At 41.7% G+C, this 19,527-nt stretch overlaps 1 protein-coding gene across 1 annotated transcript in view; it reads right to left on the bottom strand.

The window, feature by feature from the left end:
- DHDDS (dehydrodolichyl diphosphate synthase subunit) overlaps positions 1 to 18,976 on the bottom strand; it is a 35,042-nt gene extending 16,066 nt beyond the window's left edge. Inside the window, exons 1-5 of the mRNA XM_007935770.1 lie at positions 18,914 to 18,976; positions 15,816 to 15,932; positions 13,340 to 13,482; positions 9,811 to 9,927; positions 8,763 to 8,864 (exon numbers count right to left, since the gene is read on the bottom strand). Of these exons, the coding sequence (XP_007933961.1) occupies positions 8,763 to 8,864; positions 9,811 to 9,927; positions 13,340 to 13,482; positions 15,816 to 15,932; positions 18,914 to 18,976 (542 nt within the window). The remainder of the gene's footprint in view (positions 1 to 8,762; positions 8,865 to 9,810; positions 9,928 to 13,339; positions 13,483 to 15,815; positions 15,933 to 18,913) is intronic.
- Between the last annotated feature and the right edge of the window lie 551 nt (positions 18,977 to 19,527).

Here is a 19,527-nt window from a genome sequence, read left to right as displayed (position 1 = left end):
ACCCCTCCTTGGGTTTCTAAGGAAGTGTCACTATGGAAGTAGACTGCCTAACTTCCTTCCGAGGAGTGGCTGGTGGATTTGAACTGCCAGCCTTCTGGTTAGCACTCAAATTCTTTAGGCACTACACCACCAGAGCTCCTATCTTCATTATAGTAACACTAAAATACAAAGACCACCACTCATCTGTCAATTTGTCATACTGTGGTGGCTTACGTGATGCTATGAGGCTGGAGGCTACGTCACCAGTATTTCAAATACCAGCAGGGTCACTCATGGTGGAGAGGTTTAGTGGAGCTTCCAGACTAAGACAGACTTGGAAGAAGGAAGGGGTCATCCACTACTCAAAGAATTGGCCAGTGAAAACCTTATGAATAGCAGTGAAACACTATCTATTACTGGAAAACTTTATGAATAGCCCTGAAACTACATCCAATATAGTGCCAGATGATGAGCCACTCTGGTCAGAAGGCACTCAAAATTAACACTGCGGAAGAGCTGCCTCCTCAAGGTAGAGTCGACCTTAAAGACATGGATGGAGTAAAGCTTTGGGGACTTCCATTTGCAGATGGGCCACCACTCAAAATGGAAAGAAACAGCTGTAAACATCCATTAATAATCAGAACATAGAATGCACAAAGTATGAATCTAGGAAAATTAGAAGTTGTCAAAAATGAAATGGAATGCATAAAGATCAATATCCTAGATATTAGTAAGCTGAATTGGACTGGTTTTATGAATCAGACAATCAAATGGTCTGCTATGCTAGGAATGACAAATTGAAGAGGAACGGCATCACATTTATTGTTAGAAAGAACATTTCAAGATCTATCCTGACGGTTAGTGATAGGATAGTATCCATATGGCTACAAGGAAGACTTGTTAATACCACTATTATTCAAATGTACACATCAATCACCAAAGCCAAAGATGAACTGACCAAACATGCAATCAAGATATGCTGATTACTGGTGACTGGAATGCAAAAGTTGGAAACAAAGAAGAATCATCAGCAGTTGGAAAATATGGCCTTGGTTATAGAAATGGAGATTACATGATAGAATTTTTCAAGACCAACAACTTATTTCTTGCAAATATCTTTTATCAACAACATAAACTGGCTACACACGTGGACTTCGGTAGATGGAATGCACAGTAACCACAGTGGCTACATCTGTGGAAAGAGGCAATGGAAAAGTGCAGTATCTTCAGCCAAAACAAGGCCAGGAGCTGACTGTGAAACAGGCTATCAACTGCTCATATGCATGTTCAAGTTGAAGCTAAAGACAATTAAAACAAGTCCACAAGAGCCAGAATATGACCTTGATTATATCCCACCTGAATTTAGAGACCATCTAAAGAATAGATTTGATGCATTAAACACCAATGACCGAAAACCAGACAAACTGTGGGATGACATCAAGAACACCATATGTGAAGAAAGCAAAAGGTCATTAAAAAGACAGGAAAGGAAGAAAAGACCAAAAAGGATGTCAGAAGAGACTCTGAAACATGCTCTTGAACAGAGAGCAGCTAAAGCAAATGGAAGAAATGACAAGATAAAAGAGCTGAACAGAAGATTTCAAAGAGCGGCTGGAGACGACAAAGTCAATTATTATAATGAAATGTGCAAAGACTCGGAGTTAGAAAACCAAAAGGGAAGAACATACTTGGCATTTCTCAAACTGCGAGAACTGAAGAAAAATTCAAACTCAGAGTTGCAATATTGAAAGATTCTATGGGCAAAACATTGAATGATGCCGGAAACATCAAAAGAAGACGGAAGGAATACACAGAGTCCCTGTACCAAAAAAGAACTGGTCGATGTTCACCCATTTCAGGAGGCAGCATAGGATCAAGAACCAATGGTACTGAAGGAAGAAGTTGAAGCTGCACTGAAGGAATTGGCAAAAAACAAGGCTCCAGGAATTGATGGGATACCCATTGAGATGTTTCAACAAATGGATGCTACACTGCCAAGAAATGTGGAAGACAGCTACCTGGGCAACTGACTAGAAGAGATCCATATTTGTACCCATTCCAAAGAAAGGTGATCCCACAGAATGCAGAAATTATCGAACAGTATCATTAACATCACATGCAAGTAAAATTTTACTATTGTTATTGTTGTTATGTGCCGCCCAGTCAGACCTGACTCAAAGTGACCCCTCCTTGGATTTCTGAGGCAGAATCACTATGGAAGTAGATTGCCCAATGGTTGCAGCAATACACTGACACGGAACTTCCAGAAATGCAAGGTGGATTCAGAAAAGGATATAGAACAAGGGATATCATTGTTGATGTCAGATGGATCTTGGCTCAAAGCAAAGAACACCAGATAGATGTTTACTTGTGTTTTATTGACTATGCAAAGGAATTAGACTGTGTGGATCATAACAAATTATGGACAACATTGAAAAGAATAGGAATTCCAGAACACTTAATTGTGCTCATGAGGAACCTGTACATAGACTAGGAGGCTGTCATTAGAACAGAACAAGGGGATACTGCATGGGTTAGAATCAGGAGGGGAGTGCGTCAGGGTTGTATCCTGTATACTTATTCAATCTGTATGTTGAACAAATAACCCGAGAGGCTGGACTATACGAAAAAGAATGCGGCATCAGGAATGGAGGACGAGTCATTAACAACCTGCAATAGTAGATGACACAATCTTCCTTGCTGAAAGTGAAGGTGACTTGAAGCACTTACTGATGAAGATTAAAGACTACAGTCTGCAGTATGGACTACACCTCAACAAAAAGAAAATGAAAATCCTCACAACTGGACCAATAAGTTGCATCATGATAAATGGAGAGAAGATTGAAGTTCTCAAAGACTTCATATTACTTGGTTCCACAATCAACACCCATGGAAGCTGCAGTCAAGATATCACACAACATATTGCACTGGGCAAATCTGCTGCAAAAGACCTTTTCGAAGTGCTCAAGAGAAAAGATGTCTCTTTGAAGACTAAGGTGCGCCTAACCCAAGCCATGATGTTTTCAGTTGCCTCACAGGCATGTGAAAGCTGGACATGTCATTGAGTTGATCCCAACTCATAGCAACCCCTCCATGGTTTTCTGAGGCTGTATCTCTACAGAAGTAGAATGCCAGTCTTCCTTCGAGGAGTGGCTGGTGGGTTTGAACCGCTAGCCTTCTGGTTAGCAGTCAAATGCCTTAGGCACTATGCCACCAGAGCTCCTGGACAATGAATAAGAATTGATGCTTTTGAGTTGTGGTGGTGGCAAAGAGCACTGCAAATACCATGGACAGTCAGAAGAATGAACAAATCTGTTCTGGAAGAAGTGCAGCCAGAATGTTTCTTGGAAGAAATAATGACAAGACTTCTCTCACCTACTTTGGTCATGTTGTAAGAAGGGATCATTCCCTGGAGAAGGATATCATGCTTGGTAAAGTGGAGGGTCAGCAAAAAAAGGGAAGCCCCTCAATGAGATAGACTGATACAGTGGCTGCACCAATGGGCTCAGGTATAGCAAGGATTGTGAGGCTGGCACAGGACCGCGCAGTGTCTCGTTCTGTTGTGCACAGGGTTACAATGAGTCAGAGCTGACTCGGTGGCACCTAACAACAACAAAATACAAAGACACTTGGCATAGAGTAAATGTTCAGTCAATGTTAGCAATTATTACTATTATTGTTATTGTTTTATAAAGGAGACAGAGGACAACAGGGGTCTAGTGACCTGCTCAAAGCAACTCAGTTATAGTGGAAGAAAGTTTATTAAACACGCTTTAAGCGCAACCTATTTTATTATTCTATACATCTACTCACAATCTATTAATTTTATTGCCAGAAAAATAAATACCCTCGGAGAAATGAAAATGGGTGTTGCATGGTGGTAGTGGTGGTGGGGGGCAGTATTGAGAGGGTTGAACAGTGGTCATGGTAAGTGAAAAGGAAAATTCCAGCTATCTGAAGGGTAGAGTCTAATTGTAATTAGCTCATTGACTCAGTTATATGTATGATTTGTCTGAATTTGAATAATGTACAAAGCACTGTCTCAGGCCTTGATTAGCCTAATCTGAGCAGAATACCAAGCAAGCATCAGGAGCTGAGAGACTGAGCTATCAGTCTCTTGACCCTGGTGACCTTGCCCAGCCACACCAGACTAACCCACATGAGTAACCCCACATAGCCAAGTGACTAAACCATGCAGGGTAGAGAAGGTGGATATGGAAAAGCTTGTTGGACAAGAAAAAAGCAGAAGCTATATCTCAGTGGACACTGGAATGTGATATGAGCGTAAAGTAAGCTGGACTAGGAGTCAGTATCAGAATTCTAGTCCGAGACAAAAATAGACGTGAAATCTGCCAGTTAGCTATCTTTCCTTCTTTTTAGCATAAACATTTGCCCTTATTATTTTCAATATAACATTTGATACACAAAAAAAATTATATGAAACACATTAATTATAAAGCACAAGTATAATAAACTATAAAACTACCACCCAAGCCAAGAATTAGAAAATTACTAATAGCATGCATTCATCTACTTATACATCCCTCTTCTATCCGATCCTCCTACTGTTCCCTACGGCCTTGCTTTTTTTCCCCCAGCAGCTAATTTTCAATCTACATCTTAAATGACCTCTCTACACTGTTGCTCCCACCACTGCCCCATTGTCCTTCTCCCACCTGCCCCAAACAACTCCTTTTCTTGGTTTCTGTAATACTGCCTGCCCTGATTTTCTTCCTACCTCTCTGGTTGTTCATTCTTTCTCCTCCCTCCCGTTCAGGCTCTTTCTCCATTACCCAGCCAATATAAGGGTTTTTTCAAAACTCCATTCTATTTACAGAAAACTCTAACATCTCAACAGCAAAAAGACAAATAATCCAATTAAAAAATGGGCAGAAGACATGAATAGACACTTCACCAAAGAGAATATTCAGGCAGCCAACAAACATATGAAGAAACACTCACTATCATTAGCTATTGTTGTTGTTGTTGTTATGTGCCGTCGAGTCATATCTGACTCATAGTGACCCCTCCTTGGGTTTCCGAGGCAGTATCACTACGGAAGTAGGATTGCCCAACCTTCCTTCCGAGGAGTGGCTGGTGGGTTTGAACCGCCAGTCGTCTGGTTAGCAGGCAGCTATCATTAGCTATTAGAGAGATGCAAATCAAAACAACAATGAGATACCATCTTGCCCCAGCACTAATAGCAAAGTTCAACAAGATAGAAAATAACGAATGCTGGGGAGGATGTGGAGACATTGAGACTCTTATACACTGCTGGTGGGACTGTAAAATGATACAACCACTATGGAAAGCAGTATGGTGATTCCTTAAAAAGTTGGAATTAGAAATACCATTTGATCCAGCCATTCCATTACTAGGATGAGCCAGGAGAAGAACAGATACATGCATACCCATGTTCATCGTAGCACTATTTACAACAGCCAAAAGATAAAAACAACCTAGGTGCCCATCAACAGAAGAATGGATAACCCAACTATGGTACATACACACAATGGAATACTAAAGAATAACGGAGAATCTGCAAAACACCACATAATGTGGATGAACTTGGAGGACATTATGCTGAGTGAAATAAGTCAGTCACAGAAGGCCAAATATTATATTAGTCTGTAATTATAAAAAGACAAAGAAAAGTTTATATATGAAAGGAAATTTTCTTTGTTGGTTACCAGGGGTGGGAGAGGACGAGAGGGAACACTGTTAGGTAGAGACATGTATTGATTTGGGTGAAGAGAAGGGCAATGTACCAAATGTGAGTGATCAACATGGTGGCACTAAGGAAGAGGAAGACAAGAGAGGTACATGGGAGGTACAGACAACAAAGATGAATCCTTCTGCACATACAGTACTGCACTGTTAGTGAAGGCAAACACTGATATACGGGAGGACAGATGGGTGGACAGACTGAACTATTAGGTATGTCTGTGGAGGGGAGAATGTGCCCAAAACCATGTACAGGGTTGGCAGACAATGTTTCTACAAGTATATATGCATGTTCTGTAAGAATTCCCAGGTATATAGTAAAGCTGACAAGGGGCAAGGCTGTAGTCACTTCTTGGCCACAGCCAAGGAAGCAAGTAGCTGGACCTGTGGGCTCGGGACCATAGTCACAGGGGACATCAAGCTCAATTGGCATAACATACTACATAAAACACTGTTCCACATCCTACTTTAGCGACTGGGATCTTAAAAGCTTGCAAGTGGCCATCTATACAATGATGGGTCTCTCTTCATCCAGAGCAAAGAAGAATGAAGAAAATCAAAGACACATGGAAGCAATTAGTCCAAGGGACTGGTGTACCATGCAATCCTCAGCCTACACAACTATGAGAACAGAAGAACTAGATGGTGCCCAGCTACCAGTGTCAACCACTCAGAGAGGGATCTATGTAGGAGATCCTGGATAGAGAGGGAGACCAATGTGGAATGAAACTCAGAATCGTTGAAAATGAAAAAAAGGACCAGGTTTGTTGATCTGATAGAGCCTCATGGAACCACTGAGACTATGGCCCCTAGTTGCCCTTCAGGTCTGGAATTGAACCCACTCCTGTGGCTTCCAGCCAAACAAAAGACAGGCATATTAGGTAGATACACTCCTTGGAGAGAGCAATCAGGGGAGTATAGAAGGGCTGTGTATGCACAGGGAGACAGCTCAGGTGGCAGGAGCGCATGAGAGGGAAGGACACAGGGAAATGGTAACTATGGGGAGGAAGTGGAAGGGGAGTTGTTGCACTGTGGTAAATTGTAACAAATGTCATGAGACAAGGTGTATATGAGCTGCTGTATGGAGGGTGAATTTGCTCTATAAACTTTCACCCAAATCACAATAAAAATTAAAATAAAAACAAAAACAAAAAACCTCCATTCTAGGTTCTCCTCCCTCGATTCTCCTTAACTTCCATATGCATTCTCTTTGCTTCAGTTACCACCTATACAGGTGATCTCCACATTGTTATCTTCAATCCCAACTTCTCTTCTCAGCTGTTGACCCACTGTCTCTCTCTAACAACTATAGTATACCCAAAACCAAACTCTTGATCTTCCTCTTCAAACCAGATCTTCTTCTAGGATTCCCCAGCATACGGTTGCCACTACCCATCATTTCAGAAGTCAAAAATCCCTGAGTCATCTATAACACATTCTTTTCTCAGAATCAATCCATCATCAAGTCCTCTTGATTTTACCTACTACACAGCTCTTGACAGTCTAGCCATTCCATGACCATCACCATAAGCCAAGCTCCCTTTCTTCCAAGCACTTTCTACTTAGATTATTTAAACAGTTGTTCCACAAACAATATGCTCTTCACACTACTGCCTCTTTCTCTAAAAAACAAAACAAAACAAAAACCAGTTGTCATGGAGTCAACCCCAACTCATGGCGACCCCATGTATGTCAGAGTAGAACTGTGCTCCACAAGGTTTTCAATCACTGATTTTTTTGGAAGTAGATCGCCAGGACTTTCTCAAGGCACTTCTGAGTGTTTCTGAACCTCTAACCTTGTGATTAGGAGTCAAGGCTATTAACTCTTTGTGCCACTCAAGGACTCCCCTCTTTCCCTAGTTACTGCTTATTCTTCCTTCTTAGCTCACTTATCCTCGGGGACGCCTTCCTTACCAAGTCCATAGCTTATTATAAGTTCTTGTTGTATCATGCACCAATGCCTTTATAACACTAACCACCATTATAATTTTATGCTTATTTGTATAATCTTGATTAATGTTTGTTTCCCTTACCAGAATTTTGAGCTCTAGGAAGGCAGGAAATACACGTTTTTATTTTCAACTGTGTATCCTCTATGCATAGCAATGCTCCTGACATCACAGTTTGCACTTAAAACATATTTGTTGAATGAATGATGTGGCACAGAAAGATCACACAGCTGTTGAGGAGGAGAGGCATTCATAAACTGCCTTCTAATTCCATTCTCACCAAGCAACCGCCTGGTTTTTTAATATTGTTTCCTAGGTCAAATTGCGCCTGAGAAAGGAATCAGAACATTCCTGGGCTCCACATTCTACATGATAGAGGTAGAGGACAAGAACTCTGGAATTAGGCAGCTTTAGATATGAGCCCCAGCTCTGGACTTACTAGCAGAATGACCTTGGGCAAGTCACTTCAATGCTGAGATCAGTATTCTCATCTATAAAATGGCGAAAATACTTGAATTTCTCATACATGGTCATATGAAGTTAGCGATTTAATAAAATAGAGAACGTAACATATTGCTTGGAATATCTTTCAGATTATTACTTTACTACTGCTATTATTAGTTTACTAACATTATCATTAAATGTTAAATTACTAATAACATGAGATCCTGGGTAGATGAATGGCTTCTAAACTCCCTCCCAGCTCTAAACAATTAGGATTCCACCATGTTGTTAATGATTGACAACTTTTTGTTTTTTGAAACACACCTCAATTTTGCTTAAAACTGTAACATAAAAGACCTAAAAGACTCTACTCCCAACAAGCTACATTCCTAGAAAACTACTCATGGGAAATACTGCCAGAGAGTTCAGGCATCATTTCCCTTGAATACCATATCCTTGTTGCCTGCTTTGCTTTTTCTTTGGGGTTCTTGGCATGTGGTAAACTCAGAGAAATTCTGGAAATTCTGGCTGTAATAGGCCAATCTTAACTTCTAAGTTTGGAGGACCCGCCAAAATCTTTTCACGTGCATGCCTGATTTGACCTCTGGCCTAAGCACACAGCTTTGAAAGAGTTTTATGGCTTAATCCCTGAGCAACTAGGAATACCTGGGATCCAACAGTCCTTGCTCCACTCCCCAGGCCATCTCTCTCACAGCATTGCTGATCTCATGGCGGGATGTGTATGCAAAGCAGACGTTCAGGAAACACCTGAGAAGGGAAGAGCCAAGATATTCACCAGAGAGCCAGCAAAGCTGGGGAGCACAGACCTATGACTGGAGTCACTGACACAGAACACTCCTTCCCTGGAAGAACATATACCAAGTGTTAACTGTGGATACCTCTGAATGGTGAGATTTTAAGTTTTTTGTTTTTTCCAAGTTTTCTTGAAATAAATGTTACTAGTTTCTTAATAAGGAACTCTGGTGGCATAGTGCCTAAGGTATCTGACTGCTAACCAGAACACTGGCAATTCAACCCCACCAGCCACTCCTTGGACAGAAGACTGGGCAATCAACTTCCATTCAGATACTGCCTCAGAAACCCAAGGAGGGGTCGCTATGAGTTGGGACTGTCTTGACTACAGTGAGTTTGGTTTTTGTTTTTTTAGTTTCTTAATAATATAAATATTTAGTGACCCTTATTGCTCTCCTAACCCTCTTAATTTTTACTGCCACCAGCTTTCAGAGGATACGGACCCATGTGATATTAGCACAAGCAAAATAAGGAAATCTGATGCAAAACAAATTCACTGCCAAACACATATTATGTTTCAAAGCCACACATAATGAAGCTTGGATTATTGAACTGTTTCTTTCTCTGTCTGTATGACCTCTCATAGTCATCCTACCCGTGGTTTAAAGAACTGGAATAGAAAAAGATCAGTCTCCAGAAAGACAGGTATGAGGACTGCTATATAATCACCCCATCCCCTCACAAGTAAAACATTTATGTTTTCATGGGCCACATGAAGGAGGAAGTGGAACTGTGTGTGTGTGTATAAATGTACACACAAGTAACATAATGTTGCACCTCAAACTACTCCTGATTGCCTCTAGCATCAAATGCAGATCAAGAAAGGCCCAGGATATCCTCAAAAACAGGCAAGGAGTCAAAGACAGATACAGGCCCCTAAGGGGGAAATCTGAGTACTTACTTGTTGTAGTTTTTGGTGGCTTGTACAGCTTGTGCAATCAGCTCCTGGAGATCCAACGGCAACAAATGCAGATCGCCCAGGACCCGGATACACACCCCATGCTTTTGCAGTTTCTCTCTGATCAAGGAGGGGAAAAGAAGGCAGTTGGACAGAGCATCTGCCCAAGTGGAGGGAACCAAGCCTCTGATAATAATGAACTACAAAGATGCTGGGTGCTTTCCTATATGTCAGGCACTGTTCTACATATATTATTTCACTGCATCCCCTCAACAACTCTGAAAGAAGTATGTGATATTCCATTTGAGAGCAGGAAACTGAGGCTCAAATAGGAGAAGCAACTTGCCCAAAGTTATATAGGCACAAGTTCTGTGTCAGGACTGAAACCCAGGTCTGTCTGTTTTGACAACTCAAACTCTCTACCACACGTTACACCACTTCATGTGTCCTTGTCGGCAAATTGCATTTTATGTATCATGCTATGTACTGTCCCATCTTGACAAGCAAATAAACTCCTTAAGGGCAGGAGCTGTGTTATTATTTTTGTATCTCCTAGTGAAATATGATAATAGTGACAGTGGACATTAATTTGTATTTACTCAGTGCCAGACAGTGGTCAAAGTGCTTGACATGTACCAAAACACTCCATCCTTACACTGACCCATTCCCATTTTACTATTACTATTCCCAGATGAGGGAACTAAGGCAAAGGGAGGTTAGGTAATTTGCTCAAAATCAGAAAGTTAGTGAGTAGAAAGCCAGGATTTGAAGCTAGGGAGTCTGGCTCCAGAGCCTGTGCTCTTAATCATGATATTGTACTACTACCATATAGTAATTCCCAAACTCTGCACCCAGGGAAAATGAATTCACTGTTTCCCAACTAGCCTCCCTCATCTGGAATCCTATGGAGAAACTGAACAATGAATGTTTGCAAAATGAAGCTTAATAACAAAAAGTCTATTGTGGGGTGGGTGTATCTGGTAGGTCCTTGAGGACCTTGATCCAGACCTGAAGGTCCGGATCCATACTGTATCCATCCTATAACCCTCAACTGCATTTTTTCAAGGACGAAGCAAGATCTAAACATGTACTTTGGAGAACCCAGTGGAGCTACAGTAAACAAGTGAATAATCTATAGTCAATTCAAAGTAATTTTAATAATACTTAGATTCAAAGCCTGGTGCCATTACTTCCCAGCTGTGTGACCTTACATAACCACTTAACTTCTGTGAGCCTCAGTTCCTCCTCTGTAAACTGGGGGTGATAACTCTCCCTGCCACACTATCTCCACAGGCTTGTGTTAAGTATGTGACAGTGCTTATTTTCAGACATTAGGCATAGGATCAGTGAGGTCTACGGAGAAGAAGAAAAATGTAAAAACTTGGAAAGGAGCCAGAAGGCCTTGATTCCCAACCCAGCTCTGCCACTAGCTTGCTATGTAACCACAGGCAAGCCCTCCTCTTAACACTTTAGTTTCCCAGCTTATAAAGCTAAACTAAGCTAGTGGTTTTCAAACCTTTCAGCCTGAGAACTCTTTCTTCAGATAAAATCTTATGTAAATGTCCAATATATAAAATAGATAAATGAAAGGCACCCTGTCCTCCACTCTTTGTTTTCTTTTTTCACTCTTGTTCTGGAGCTCTATGACTCATTGTTAGAAAATCACTCCTAAAGTTTCTTCTTGCTCTGTCCAGGACTTAATGATAGCATAAGAACATTTTCTCTACTACTGGTTGATTCAAGCAATCTCAGTAGCATTTATATGACATGCATTTTGACCTTTCAAGGACACAGAATTGTCTCTGATCTTTTGAAGGACACCATAGTAGTTAAGAGCTCAGGACCTAGAGTCAGAAAGACCCAGTTTTGCATCTTGGCTTTGCCTATCTCATAGATGTGTGATCCAGGATACCTGCCTTAATCTCTCTGGTTTTACTTTCCTCCTCGCTAATATCATTCTCGTGGGATAATGTAAAAACAAACAAACAAACAAAAAAACAAACTCACTTCTGTCGAGTTGGATCCAACTCATAGCAACCCCTCCTCGGGTTTCCAAGGCAGTATCACTATGGAAGTAGATTGCCCAACCTTCCTTCCGAGGAGTGGCTGGTGGGTTTGAACTGCCAACCTTCTGGTTAACAGTCAAATGCCTTAGGCACTATGCCACCAGAGCCCCTGGGATAATGTGAAGATTAAATAAAAATATGTGTTAGGCTCAAGGCCTGGCACGTAGTAAGCACTTAAAAAAAGTAAGATGGTATACTGATATAGAAAGACATTATCATTCACAAAGGCATTCTTCCCTCCCATGCTTTCAGTGTGAAGTACACAAGGCTTTGAACACCTGGGATGTGCCCCCTATATCCCATTCCCCAAACCCTTGGGTTTAAACTCTGAGCCACACTTGTTCTGCTGGGGACCGGGAGTAGTATCTGTGGTCCAGAGTTTCATCATCCTGATGTGAACAGAGAGAAGCCTATCCCCATCACCCCCAGAAATTCACCCAGAGACAGAAATGACAGAATTGGCTTCCTCAAGAGCTGTTTCAGGTCCAGCCCCACTGGAGCTCTAGGCTCTCTGTGTTCCCATCTTCCTAGCCCTGGTGTAAGCAGGAGCTGGGCAGAGAACAGTCGTAATGAAGACTTCTAAGCAGTCTTGGCTGGTAAGAGCTCTGCAGTTTGAAGCCTACCAGGTTCCATCAAACTTCCACTATTCTTTCTGGTTTTGCTCCCTAAGTTAGCCTAAACTTACCTAAGTTAAGAACGATGCTGACGCTTCCCCATAAAGTATTCTTATGCACCACACCATCCCTCCCAAGAGAACATGCAGGAGATATAGTAACATTTTAGGGATGACTGCCTAGCACAAGATGACCTTTTCAATGATTCTTTCACCCTACTTCCCAGGCTACAGTGTACTGGTCTGAGGGTAGAAATTTAAGCTGTTATTGTTGTTGTTGTTATGTGCTGTCGAGTCGACCCCGACTCATAGCGACCCCTCCTTGGGTTTCCGAGGCAGTATCACTACGGAAGTAGGACTGCCCAACCTTCCTTCCGAGGAGTGGCTGGTGGGTTTGAACCGCCAGCCTTCTGGTTAGCAGTCAAGTGCCTTAGGCACTATGCTACCAGAGCTCCTGAAATTTGAGCTAAGGCAGGCCAATTAAAGGGTTTAGTGTATTCTTGGCTGTTCTCTTAAAGCAGAGAAAGCTGGTCTGCAGAGAGAGATGAAAGTAAATGTACAAAAAGGCTCTACTTAATAGATCTCAATTCCTGGTTTCAGTTTTGCTTGAGGCTGGCTGTACTTGTCCTTGCATTCTGTGGAAAACATCTATAGCCTCAAATAAAGTCCCCCTTTAAAAAAACAAAAAAGAAAAACTAGCATATATTTCTAATATTTGCCACTGAAGACTTCTAACAAATTTTATAAGCATTTACAGGGTCCATTAAAGAAGCCTTAGATAAACAGAGTCATGAGGGTTAAGGAAGGCTGGGAGTGGCGGAAGAATACGCCTTCCCCTCTGGCAACATCTTACTGTTCTTCCATCAAGCGGCTGAACTTCTGCCGGGCCAGATCCATTAGCCCATCTACCTCACTCTTGGAGCGTTTGAAGTTCTCAATGCTGAATGCGTAGACCGTCACCTCTAGGATGCCCAGGTTCAAACACCAGCGCAGAGTCTGAGAGGGGAGAAGGCAAGGAGCTAGGGTACAAGGAAAGGAACAGTGGGAAGGGACATGAGGTGCTCCTACCCTGACTCAGTGCTGGAGGTAGGAGACACACTTTTCTTCCTCTCTCAAACTGTGAAAACCTTGGATAACAGCAGTGCTTCCTTATGTCAGAATAATGGACCAAGTAAACAGAAAGCCACCACTTAAAAAACTGAATAATGTCAACTTAAAAAGTACTACTACACTGATGGCACTGTAGTTCACTGTAAAGAACTTTTCACTGGTTCTAGTCCCTGACCCCATCAGGCACTTGCTATAGAACTGTAGGCAAATCAATTAACCTCTGTGGGGCTTAGTTTCCTTATATGTAAAACTGGATTACAATCTAGCCTTCCTAAAATGGCTAAGGAGCAATATAAAAACACAAGGTATTATTACTCACAGCATAACTTCATTATCCTGGTAGACTGAAGGACTGATGATGTATAAGAATAAAAGCAACAACTGAACAGCTGTGCAACATTTAATAGTCTGTGAAGGATCACATACAATTTCCCTTGATAACATGATTCTATTTATTCCATTTGATTTTTCAAGTAACCACAGGCTTTATTTTATAATACCTATTTTATAGATGATAAAACTGAGGTTCAGAGAGTCGAAAAGCTTATCAGAATTTTCTATCTCTACTGCATGATTCTATTAGATGAAGTTCCAAAACAGGAAAAATTAATTATAATAATAAAAATCAAAGCAGTGGTTGCTGGGCAGCTAGGGGAAGAGGAAGAAAAAGGGCCAACTAAGAAGGGCATAAGGAATTGTATGGAGGGATATTCTATATTTTGACAGGAGTGTGGGTTAAACAGACTAATATAAATGTCAAAACCCAAAATCTGTACATTTCACTGTATGAAATTATAACTCAATTAAAAAAGGAAAACTCATACTGCTCTAACTCAGTACCATTCCCTAAGGCGGAGAACAAAACTGTGGTTAAGAATAACAATGTTGAAATGGGGAGCTTGGAGGTGAAAGGTAGGGGGTGGAAGACATTCAAGCACAGAAGTGAAAAAACAGATCTGAAGATCTGTCTTTCAGATTCCTTAACAGGCATACAAACAAATCTATTACCACCTCAGAAAACTTACCATTGAGAACTTGGCACCTGAACAGGCACAGGCCCTGCAGACCTTGCAAGGTAGCCATTTTGGATGGCACAACTGGGTCAGACCCACTACTGCTGATCTCAGCCAAATATAGCTATCAATAACAACAGCTTCAATTTTTTGAGCACTTCTTCAATATGTCATGCCCTGTGCCACATGCTTTTCATGTACCATCTTGTTTAATCCTCAAATCATCTCTTGAGGTGGAGATTATCACTATCCTCATATTATAGATGAAAAATTGAGGCAGAGGGAAGCTAGATAACTCACTATAGGTCAGAGACAGGAAGTGGCAGAGCTCCTAAGCACCAGGCAAAACTACCTCTTACTCAAATTATGAAAGACAGACTGGAATCAATAAACCTAAAAACCTGGCGTCAGGTCATATTCTTGTGCCAGCATTCATGGACTACAGACCATTATTTCCATTCTTCTGAAATTCAGTTTCACAAAGATTGGCATATTCCATTCCTATTGTTAAATTTAATGTTTCCTAATTTGCAATATGCATTAAAACCATGAAATATTCATGGCCTTTGCTTAGGGTAACCAACTTATCCCAGTTTGCCTGACATTTTCCCAGTTCTAATACCGAGAAACCTGCTTGCTGAGAAATCCCTGAGACTTGAACAAAGCAGGACAGGTAATCATCCAGCCTATGCTCAGAAATCTCATTCCAGGAATTTATCCTAAAATTCCTAAAAGCAGTACTATTTATAATGTCCACTAACAGTGGAGCAACTAAACAAATTATGTCAGATCCACAAGATGAAATGGTCTAGTCATTAAAACACATCATCTGAAAGATTGTGTGTCAACCTAGAAAAATACTTGCCAATATGTCAAATGAAAGTAAAGTTATCAAAGCTATAAATGTAATTTCATGATAAATGTAGAACATACTACAAGGCCTAGGATGAGGCACAGAGAAAAATAGAAACAATTGATTTACTAAGGTAGCAAGAACAGCCAATTTTGTGCTTATTTCTAATATTTTCCGATGAGTCACTGGGCAATTAACTTGTTAATGTTAATATGAAACTTATAGCAAGCAAGCAATAAAACAAACAGCTATAAAAACATTCTTGGAAACACAGAAAATTTGGAGGCTGGTTTTCTAGCTATAATCCAATCCTCCACAGACCATTCACCTTGAGTTGTGCCACCCACACCCACCTCAGCAAGCTTGTTGAACCCCTGTGAGTGGCCCTCCTGCCGCTCCACCTGGCACTTCTTGGCATAGCGACGGTTCCCATCCATTATAAATGCAATGTGTTTGGGCATTGGGCCTGCCTGTGGAGTAAGACAAATGATGAACATACTACAAACTCTTCAGGGCAAAAGGGGGACACTATTCCCAAAGCAGGTAAGACCGGGGATATATATGAAAATCCTGAGGAAGATAACTGGGTATTTTAAGCTTTTAGCTCAATAAATCGGTATTAAGCACTTTTATTTATTCATGTGTTTACTGAGCACTTTCTACATGCCAAGAACTATGCTAGACTTTTTATACTTTATCATATAATACTATAAAGCAAATATTATATTCATTTTACAGGTAGAAAAACCAAGGCTCAGAGAGGTCAAATAACTTTAACTTACACAAGTCAGAAAGCTAAGAACAGGTAAGGTGGGGATTCAAAGTAGGTCTATCTGCTTCCAGAGTTCATCTTTTAACCATGTACTATTAACCACCACCTTGGTTTCATTAGTCCAACTGAAAGGCTCAAGGATACTGATGGGTATGGTTAAATGCAGAAGGCATCCCCCACATAAAAGAGGCACCCACTCCTCACCTCCAGCCAACTGCTGCCACACAGGATATAGGGTGGGGAAGGCAATGCTGAATCTTCTAATTTTTCAAAGAAAGCCAAAACTCAGGATTTTTACATAAAAACTTAAATGTCAGGAGCCATTTTAAAACAAATAAAAAAGACATTTTAAAGGCTAGAAGCCCAAAGAAAGCTTTTATCTGGCTTACAGCAGCTTCAGATTGTGTAGCACAGCAAAAATAGTCTTGCAGTCCAGTGAAATTACTTCATATGGCCCTTTAAGCCATAGTCTTTGTAACTCCCACGAAATGACTGAGTGGGACTATGCAAACGAGATGCTTGTGGCCCATCAAGAGGATCTGATTGCTTGCTAAAATGTAAATAACATGCATAGCACCCTTGAAGGGGTGTAGCCATGCCAATAAGGTGTACGGAACTCTAGTAAGAGGATTAGTCAGTTTTGCCATCCCAATAGGCTTAAAATGAACCATCCCAAATGCAGAACAGGAAGGAGGACCTCACGACCACCAAGAAAGAAGAGCCAGGAGTAGAGCATGTCCTTTAGACCCAGGGTCTCTGCACTGGGAACCTCCTTGACCCAGGAGACAGAGACAGCTGTAACACTGGAGACTGAGAGCAGTGGCAGAAAAATGGCGACAGCAGAGCCAGGAGAGCGGCAGGAGACAGTGTTGTGGGCTGGGGCGAGAAAGCTAGTCTTTGGGCAAGAGGCTTGCTGGTGGAGTAAGGTGCCTTCGGGTACCTGGGGGAGCCAGGCTTGCTGATCTATGGAGCAAGAGCTGAGCACCTTTGGGCTGAGGCTTACTGGCAGAGTGGGGTACCTCTGGGGCATTTATCGGCAGAGCTAACAGAGCTTTGTGACACTTGCCTGAGCAAGGCAGAGACCAGGTTGAGGGGCCAAGTGCCAGAGAAAAACCTGCCTGCAACCACGATTGAGAAGAGGCTCTCTCCACTGAAGAACAACATCCTGAGCATTCCTGAACCTGAACTGTAACCTGTTACTTCCCTAATAAACCCTATTAACTGTGAGTATCGTCTGTGAGTTCTGTGGCCAGTCCAACAAATTATCAAACCCAGCAGAGAAGCAAAGTGTGCCATGGGAGGGACAGTTAGTGTCACAACTGGTATAAAGGTTGGAGGGTGGAGACATGTCTGATCTCTGCTTCACAGACATCTACCTTAAGCTGCTGATTTTTTACATTCCTTCCCCTTTGTGAAGTTAGAGGAGAGCAGATGCCTTCTAGCCATGTCATTTTTACAGGACTCCTCAGTCTATTTTCCCTCACCTGGAAGGGCTCTTCAATGACTGCTTCACCAGGCACCTCTCCAATATTTTCTACTTTTGTTAACTACAAGTAGCATTTGAAAAAACAAAATCCAGTGAAATCATGCCGCTTGTTATTCACAACACATAACTGTAGTGGTTCCCTAAGGAGATACTTTCATTTCCACCTGCTAGCGATCATTTGGCGTTTGTGTGTGAGTGTGTGTGGGAATAAGGCTTACTGACTCACACATTCACTGTTACCAGCTGCTTGACAGCCCATGGCTGACAGCAAAAACAAGCTGACTGGCCCTGTTCTCAAACTAAATCTCTGTCTCAAGCCCAGGATATCATGATTCCTAGAAAAAAAAAAGCCCAAGGAAGATTTGGGGAGATAAGGAATATGTAGGAAATAGAGTGATTGTAGATTTCAAATGGCTAATAGACAGCCCCAATAATAATAATAATAATAATAAATTAAGAAATAATAAAGGAAAAAAGTAATTAAGAACTGCTGGACACTGTGCTAAGTGTTTTATATGTAAGTTTCATTTAATCCTCATAATCATCCTTTGGGAGCTCTGGTAGCATAGTGGCTAAGACACTTGTCTGCTAACCAGACGGCTGGCGGTTCAAACCCACCAGCCACTCCTCAGAAGGAAGGCTGGACAATCCTACTTCCGTAGTGATACTGCCTCCGAAATCCAAGGAGGGGTCGCTATGAGTCGGGTTTGACTCAACGGCACATAACAACAACAACAATCATCCTATAATTGTTAAAGTCACATGGTTAGTGACAGAACTTCACTTATGTCTGTCCTCCTAAGCCCAAACTCTTAACTGTTATGCTCTACTATCACATCAAAGATTAGTTATTCTAAATAAATCCAGAGGACAGTACTAGGAACAATCGATTAAAGTTCTAGGGAAACAAATTTCAGTTTTTTATAAAGAAGGCTTAATAGTCTGCTGCTCAACAATGAAAGAAGAACCATCATTTGGTATTAGGAGGCCCTGGACTTCCTGACCTGAAAATGTTAGTTAGGACAATAATCTGCTAGAAACACAGACCTGGAAGTTACTTTGCAATTCTAAGACTTCATGTTCCCTTGCTAAATTCCACTCAATGTTATGGATCGTTCAACTTTAATAATAGGTTTTCATACAAAATTACCCAATGACCAGAAGGCCAGTTTGTGTCCTGGGCTATTGCTCACCTTTATGATGTTGGCACAGAACCGCTCCCAAAGTGACAGCTCTCCTTCCTTGATCCATGACATGGTTCTTGCCCTGTTAGGAGATCTCCCCAGAACAAGACACCAGCCAAGTAACCTTGGCTAAACAAAATAAGTCACCAGGGCTTGGAAGAAGCTAGTTCCTTGCAATCCCCGGGGGATTTACCTGGAATGTGGACAGCAGCCAACATTAGACTCCGAAGGCACTGGTCTAGACCCCTACTCCTTTTAACCAAAGTCGTAGAAGCCTATGGGACCTCTGGGGTAGAGCTCTTTCCTTGGTTCTTCTCATTTCTTGGTCCTTGCTCCCATTCCCTTTTCCTCAGGATCTGCACTGGCTTCTTCTGAACATCTAAGTCAGCTTTCCGCCACATCCTACAGCCTACATCCTGATCACTCCCCGCCTCTTCCTTCTGCATCTTTCCCCAAGCTGTTCCCACTCTGCACTCCCAGCTACTAATCCCTTCAGTAGTCGCACTGTTAACCTCCTACGTCAGCGTTCTCATTTTCTATTACTTTCTCATTTTCTATTACTTCCGCTGTCCCCATTATTTCTCCCACAGCTGCTTTCCCATCCAGTCACCTCCCTCTCCTCT

This window comes from Orycteropus afer, unplaced genomic scaffold (assembly GCF_000298275.1).
Source record: "Orycteropus afer afer isolate SDZICR_OR568_19922 unplaced genomic scaffold, OryAfe1.0 scaffold00031, whole genome shotgun sequence".
NCBI classification, from domain to species: domain Eukaryota; kingdom Metazoa; phylum Chordata; class Mammalia; order Tubulidentata; family Orycteropodidae; genus Orycteropus; species Orycteropus afer.
The sequence above is the reverse complement of the archived record's forward strand: the minus strand, read 5'-3'. Positions and strand labels throughout refer to the sequence as shown.